General features: G+C 41.8%; 1 protein-coding gene across 1 annotated transcript in view; it reads left to right on the forward strand.

The window, feature by feature from the left end:
* The window catches only part of UBR1 (ubiquitin protein ligase E3 component n-recognin 1), a 70,594-nt gene extending 67,976 nt beyond the window's left edge, over window positions 1-2,618 (forward strand). Inside the window, exon 47 of the mRNA XM_060761052.2 lies at window positions 244-2,618. Coding sequence (XP_060617035.2) covers window positions 244-385 — 142 coding nt within the window. The 3' untranslated portion in view covers window positions 386-2,618. The remainder of the gene's footprint in view (window positions 1-243) is intronic.
* Window positions 2,619-8,050: the final 5,432 nt, after the last annotated feature.

Here is an 8,050-nt window from a genome sequence, read left to right on the forward strand (position 1 = left end):
CATCCCCCCTCCCCCTCCTCCCCCCTCCCCACCACACTATCAATCACAGGCTCCGGGCCACCTCCTCTTCTGCCCCCTCCGCTACACCATATATGTACTCCGCTACATATTGCTTTGTATTAATGTGGTTGTATTTGAAGTAACAAATAAACACATACATCCTGTATTAGAAAAGAAATGTAAAAAAATAAATAAGAACCCAAATATATCTCTCACTCTCTTCTTCTCTTTTAATCTTTGAAGGCGAGGCAATCCTTTGCATTTATGTCATGAGCGGTACCGGAAACTCCACCTGTTATGGCAACAGCACTGCATCATAGAAGAGATTGCTCGAAGCCAAGAAACAAATCAGATCTTCTTTGGATTTAATTGGCATCTGCTCTGAGTATCAAACTGCTTCCATCAAGTCTCCTAACAAGTCCAGACAAAGAGTAATAAGATCCTTCCTTTAAGAAGGAACAAATATCCCATATCCATGTATTAAAAAGTAACAGTTTACTGAAGCATGTGTAAAGAAACACACATTCACACAGCCTCCCAAGTGTGATAACTGAGCAATTGGAGCTAGAAATGGATGGTTTTGGCACAAGTGGGAGAGTTGGCGATCTTCTTGGTGACTCTGCTATTTCCACTTGAACTTGTTGCTTGTATCACTTATACAGATGTTCCCAGCTGCCATCCATCCCATTTAGATCCAGTCATAATTCAAATGAAATAACAGAGAATACTTCCCTTCATGTACATCAACAACAGTTCAGAATGGACATGTGCATCTGGATATAACAGCAATATTTAAATAGGCTTATTTAATCCCTCCGTACTGTACTCTATATCTGTTTCTTCCTCTAGTGAAGCAGCCTTAGTCTGTGACTTCAGTGGAGCTTTAATGCCAGGCCTCCATACTCACCATCTGAGGACAAAGCAGTGCAAATAAGGAGGATTTTGGAATTTACTGAGAATGCTTCGAGAAGGAACATGTGAGTGCCAGATCACTACTTAAATCAATATAGAGCCTTACACTTGGCTTTGAGGCATCAAAAATTAAACACTCTGCTTTCCGTATAACCAGATGATCACAATATTGTAACATATTGTTCCCATACTTTATATTTATATATCCCAATAAGCAAAGCTCGGGAATTTGTCTATGCACTGCCATGGGAGACTGACTGATGTTACCTTCAGCCGCTTATATCTTTCTTTCCGTAGACCAGCATAGACCACAGTCTACCATAGAGCCATTTAAATATGCACCCACTTTCCAGCATCCAGGATCATCTAGAGGCTAGCAGAGGTCCCAACAGCTAAATAAAGTTGGGAATTAAATATTTGTGCAAAGGGCTTTTTGTTCAATCTTATGTTTTGCTGCTGTGGAAATGTCAGTGACTGCATGTTGTCTTGTGTTCATGCTGACTACACAAACATGTTATTTTGTTTGTGACATTTTGTTTTGTAGGCTGGCTCTATTTAGAAAAGGTAGCACTGAAGTGTTTTGCGTCATTTTTCCTCCTGTGATCATTATAGCCATAATCGTGTCAGAAGGAGGTTGCAAACAAGAAAGAGGGAAAACTCCTAAGAGGAATAATCCCGTGTTTCCGTCTTAAAAGTTAAACCATCCTGGCAATGCATTTTTAAATGTGTGTCTTCTAGCCTTCCTCTTTATTATTTTTTCAGAATCCCTCACGTTTATTTCTTTTTTTTTTTAAGATAAAGTTTGTGTGGGAGAAAATAAATGTTTATTTTTAAACCAATTGGCAAAGGAAAAACAACCATGATTTCACATTTACTAATATCACCTACATCAGTGTACTGAGCAGGCATTATTACTGTGTATAGGATTAGTCTGAGTTACTTGTGTTTTGGTATTTAGAGAAATCCATCTAAAATGTTTGCTTATTTATCCACTTATCCACTGAAGATGTGCCTGTCTTCAAAGCATTGCCGTACAGCAGGCATGGGCCAACTTGGGCCTTTTAGGTGTTTTGGACTTCAACTGCCATCATTCCTAACAGTCTCAGGCCCTTTCCTTTTCCCCCTCAGCTGTTTAAGCGGCTGAGGGGGGAAAGGAAGGGCCCTGAGGCTGTTAGAAATGATGGGAGTTGAAGTCAAAACACCTGGAGGGGCCAAGTTGGCCCATGCCTGTCCTAAATAATACCCTCCAAAATGGTGAATGCCATTGGAGTAATTTGCAACGAAACATTATTCCAACATATTGCTGAAGGCTTTCATGGCTGGAATCACTGAGTTGCTCTTGGCGTTTCGGGCTGTATGGCCATGTTCCAGAAGCATTCTGTCCTGACGTTTTGCTTGCATCTATAGCAGGCATCCTCAGAGACTGAGAGGTCTTTGCAGATGCAGGCAAAACGCTAGGAGAGAATGCTTCTGGAACATGGTCATACAGCCTGAAAAAACTTACAACAGCCCATTATTCCAACAACTTCCAAACAGAAATTTCATCTGGCTACATAAACCAGTTGTTATAGAAACAAAGGTGAGTAAAATGTGTGCCAGAAATACTGCTTGTTAAACAGATTAAGCAATGCTGAATCCTTCAGCGTGGTTGTCTTAGCCATATTCATGTCCTTGTGACACCTTTGGATTAGACATCCCAGGAAGACGATCCCAGTTTCTTTCTGTGTGCAGCCAAGCCCAATTGCTTCACCGGGACAGGGAATTAGGCTCACAGTAGCCTAGCAGGATTGGATGCTTGTACCCAATGTTTGGATTCATGTACAAACTCTATTCATTGGGGGGGGGGGGGGGGGGGGAGGGGGAATCTGTTCAAGACTCGAGTGGAAATGATTTATGTGCTTATGGCTATGCTTTGGACTTTTCTGGCAACATTCAGGCACAAGATGAAGACGAATTATAGTTTTCTTTTTCATTTATATGCAGTTTAACTCACTGTGAGTATAATCTGCATTCCGTGAACACACAGTGCTAATGCCACAGATTCGAATTGTGAGGAAGATGAATGGAGTTTTATTTACATACATGCATAAATTGGTATCCTTTAATTGCAAAAATGTAAATTTGAGCCTTGTATGATGTTCTCGTCCTTTTAAAATACCTTTATGTATATTTAAAAAGGAAATAAAGTACCTTCTCGTACGTTGTGTGCTTTCATTGCAAAGGAATTGTCACATTTCCAGGCCAAGAGAATAACAACTAGTAGGACAAATGAAGAAAATTCTTGCAAATGTATGATGCTAGCCGGTACGTATCCTAAATCAGCTAATCACCTTTTAACACAGTACTGATGTTCTTCATTCTTGAGCCTCCCCTCTATTTTCAGTGCATCTGCTATATTCTCACAGTATAAAACTAAATGTTCATTTAGAGCAGGTTATTGATTTTGCTACAGTCTTTATTAGATTGTAATATATTTTGATCCTATTCCAAAATACAATCTTTTATTAAAATATTTAAGTCTTGGTCAGTAGATTAATTTCCTAATTGTACAGTCACCATTAGAATATAACCTTTTTTTAACCATAAAATCTGCAATTTTTTCACATGTTACTAACTGCCCATATTTACATGGAATAATAAAACGGGATTTTGGTGAATCCTGGAGTGTTTTATAAAATCACCAGCATGCTTCTTCATGCAGCCATATAATATCTGCTTCAATTTTCACTGTAATCAGTAAACCAGAAATTAAAAGATTACCGTGACATCTAAAAGCAAGGTACTTCCTTGTTACTATTCTTAGTAAAGGTTAAGGTTTCCCCTTGACATTAAGTCTAGTCATGTCTGACTTTGGGGAGTGATGCTCATCTCCATTTCTATGCCAAAGATCTGGCATTGACTGTAGGCACCTCCAAGGTCATGTGCCCGGCATGACTGCATTACCTTCCTGCGGAAGCGGTACCTATTAATCTCACATTCTCATGTTTTCGAACTGCTAGGTTGGCAGAGGTTGGAGCTAACAGCGGGCGCTCACCCTGCTCCCTGGATTCAAACCACTGACCTTTTAGTCAGCAAGTTCAGCAGCTCAGTGGTTTAATCCGCTGTGCCACCAGAGGCTCCTGGTTGCTACTCTTCTTACAAGCCGGGATTTCTAAGCAGCCAACAAACTGATTTATCACCATAGTTCATAGAGGAAGCAGTAAATACCCTAGCTTTGAATAATAGGACAGGCTTGACATTCCTTGTCAATTTCACCTGGTCATGCAAGAGGAGGCAAGTGGGTGCAGATTGACTGTTTTTAAACTAGCCCAAAAGGCTTGGAGAGTGGGGGCTAACCTAATCTCTCTAGGGAGAGCATTCCAGAGCCAGGGGGCCAACACCGAGAAGGCCCTCTCGTCCCCACCAACCATGCTTGTGGCGGAGGTGGGACTGAGAGAAAGGCCTCCCCAGCAGATCTCAAAGCCCGTGCCGATCATAGGAGATGCGGTCTCAAAGATAAGTTAGATCGGAAGCATATAGGGCTTTATAGGTGATAGCCTGCACTTTGAATTGGGCCCAGAAACTTATCGGAAGCAAGTGGAGCTGCTTTAATAGGGGCATGGCGTGCTCCCTATTGCTAGCCCCAGTTAGTAATCTAGCTGCTGATCTTTGCACTAACTGCAGCTTCCAAGCTGTCTTCAAAGGCAGCCCACGTAGAGTGTGTTACAGTAGTCCATTTTGGATGCAACCAAGGTGAGGACTACCATGGCCAAGTAAGGCTTTTCAAGGTACCGGTCAGAGCTGGTGCACCAGTTTTAACTGCAAAGGCCCTCCCAGCCACCGCCTGAGCTTCAAGTGTCAACGCTGAGTCCAGGAGAACCCCCAGGTTGTGGACTTGTGTCCTCAGGGGGAGTGTAACCCCACCAAGCACAAGTTGCAATCCTATACCCTAGTTGGCCTCACGACTGTTCAGGAGGATCTCTGTCTTGTCTGGATTAAGCCTCAGCTTGTTGGCCCACATCCAGTCCATGACAGCTGCCAGGCACCAGTCCAGGAAGATCCTTGTTCCATCTCAACTGCCATTGCTTTGGCCTTGAAAGGAGAAACCAAAGCAGCAGCTTCTGCTGGACTTAATCCCCTTCCTAACTGCCATTCCCTTTTCCTTCTCTGAAGTATCTTGTTTAAATTATAAGCTCGGGGCAAATTAACAATTTGTAAGACGCTCTGAGAGCCTTTGTGGCTGAAGAGTGAGTATAATACACTCAACAAATAATAATACATAATATATAAACCAGTATTCTCTAAAATCTCTAGTTTTGCATTTTATGCAAATAGGGCCAACATCTAGCTGGTAAGAAAATGCCAGAGAGTTAAAAATGAAACAATGTGCAGAGTGCCTGTGAAATGTCATGAATTGATAGGGATTACACACTAAGGCTTGTCTGGAAACACTAGTAACTTTGAAGTGTGAGGACAATACAAGTACAATGCCATGACAAATACTATTTTTAACAACAGGTCTGCAACATAATTTCACAAAATTATTTTCCCAAAAGATTTAACAGAAAAGAAACAGGCAAACCTTTTATGGAGCACCTCTGTACCACTTTAGCAGGCTGTAGGGATAGAAGGAAGGAATAGCTGCTTGTTATGATTCTGAAGTTACTACAATTTTTGTGTGTGTGTGTGTGTCAGGAGCGACTTGAGAAACTGCAAGTCGCTTCTGGTGTAAGAATTGGTCATCTGCAAGGACACTGCCCAGGGAATGCCCAGATTTGTTGATGTTTAGCATCCTTGTGGGAGGCTTATCTCATGTCCCTGCATGGGGAGCTGGAGCTGACAAAAGGGAGCTCAGCGTTCTTCCAGGATTTGAACCTCCAACCTGTTGGTTTTCAGTTGTGCCGACACAAGAGTTTAATCCACTTTGACACAATAGAACACACACTATTAAAAATACAGTGGCCTTCTAGTTGCTACAATAGAACACACACTAGAAGAAAGGCTACTGTATTTTCAATAGTCACAGTTCATACGTTGACACAATGTTGGGACTACACAAAAACTATGAACTGGCATGTGGATGTCATATGAATTTTCTTAAGAGTTTCAATAATAGAATGCAATCTTGATATTTTGTTCCCCTCCATCAAAATTGGGAACTATTTCTCCTTCATTGTAAATAATCATGGTGTATTCATTAAGTTTTCTTATGTGGTAAGTGGGAGAAAAAGTGTTTTGCTGTTGCTAATTCTGATTGGCTTACATGTTGTTGATAAATAGGATCAGAAGTCTCCAGCAAATCGTATTTATTTCTGTAGCCGAGCAGATGCTGCAGCTTACAGACTTGCCTTGTTAATGCCATCTGTGCCTTCTCATATTAATGAGAATTAAAGCAAGATCTGTGTAGCAATTTGAGCATGTTTTCCTTCGAACAGGATCTTGCAATAGGCATTTTGTTACATCCTGGGAAACCATTTTTCGGGATCTCAGGTGAGAGGAGTAAAGGGCTGGTGGCTGATTTTAACACAGAGACGGCTTATACAGGATTGTGTGACAGTTAAAACCACAATCAAGTGTTTGTTGATTCTAATTCTGTGCTCTTTAAGCAAAAAGGATGTATCAGATGGAGGTTTAGTTAGATAAACCTTACTTGTATGATTCTAAGCAATGTGTGAGGGGGGAATTAAGTAAGCACAAATACATAGATTCCTGGAAAGAAAACCAGTTTTCAAGTTGCAGTAATCAATAAATTAACCCTTGCATATTGTTGAAAGCTGCTGCTATCTTAGCTTTGCTGGAGTTTTGCACACACAGGAGCTACGGTGGCACAATGGGTTAAACCCTTGTGCCGGCTGAAGGTGGACGGTTCGAATCCATGAGATAGGGTGAGCTCCCGTCTGTCAACTCCAGCTCCCCATGCGGGGACATGAGAGAAGCCTCCCACAGAATTGTAACACATCTGGGCGTCCCCTGGGCAATGTCACTGCAGACAGCCAATTCTCCCACACCAGAAGTGACTTGCAGTTTCTCAAGTCGCTTCTGACACGATAAAACCCACCAAAAATTGAGAATTTAAACCCCTGTGTCTTATCTGGAGATGACCCATGAAGACTAGAGACTCGGAGCTAAACCCTAAAATCTGGCAATCACATGTATAGTGCATTATGCTCTTGATCAGGGGTTCTTAAACTTTTTCCACTCATAACCCCTTTCCGGCTGAGATGTTTATGTGACCCTGGGTATATAGGTATATAGAATAGATGTAAAAATCAAACATTTACTATTTGCCAGACTTGTTAAACAGGCTGATTTTCCTTTTTGTGGAGTCGAGCTGAAGCATTTTCTGTCGAATCCACCATAAACATGGCACATTGATACTAACAGATTTGTGTAAATGTCTAGGTAGTGTTCCAAAACCTTTTACTGTTGCCAAATTTTTCAGGACATTGAGATGAGGTAGACCCCATTTTGGACCGGGATTCTTCAGTTTAAGAAGCAGTGACCTACATTATGTCTAACGTGCTGACTCCCCCATCAACCCTAGCCATGCTGGCTGGGAATGAAGAAGCTGTAGTCTACCACATTTGGAAAGCACAAGACTGGCCAAATTTGGTATATATCACAAGGGGTGAGGACTGGAGAACACTGTTCTAGAGGTCTTTATAACCTCTAGAACAGTGTTTCTCAACCTGTGCGTCCTCAGGTGTTTTGGCTTACAACTCCCAGAAATCACAGCTGGTTTACCAGCTGTTAGGATTTCTGGGAGTTGAAGACCAAAACATCTGGGGACCCACAGGTTGAGAACCACTGCTCTAGAAGGTCACGGTCTCTCAAAAATGCAAAAAAAGGAACCAAAATAAGAAGTAGAAATCGGAGCCCAGCTCCAGTCTAAAAAAATTAGGTCCTGCCCTGCAACCTATTTAAAACCAGTTCCCAGGTGCTATTCAGGGTGTCCAGTTTTGGTGGGTCACCTCCAGTTTGCATGGGCCCAGCTCCAGAGAAAAGATGAGACTACATGGAAAGCGCCTGTCAGATAGAAATCCTATTAGTTGCCTGTGCAACTTGCTGCACTTTGTATACAAGGTAGAATGACTAAACCAAGTGCTACAATGTGCAGTGAATTTCCAACCAAGCTTGGAATTACGTTTGGATGTTTCAA

This window comes from Anolis sagrei, chromosome 1 (assembly GCF_037176765.1).
Source record: "Anolis sagrei isolate rAnoSag1 chromosome 1, rAnoSag1.mat, whole genome shotgun sequence".
Taxonomy (NCBI): Eukaryota; Metazoa; Chordata; class Lepidosauria; order Squamata; family Dactyloidae; genus Anolis; species Anolis sagrei.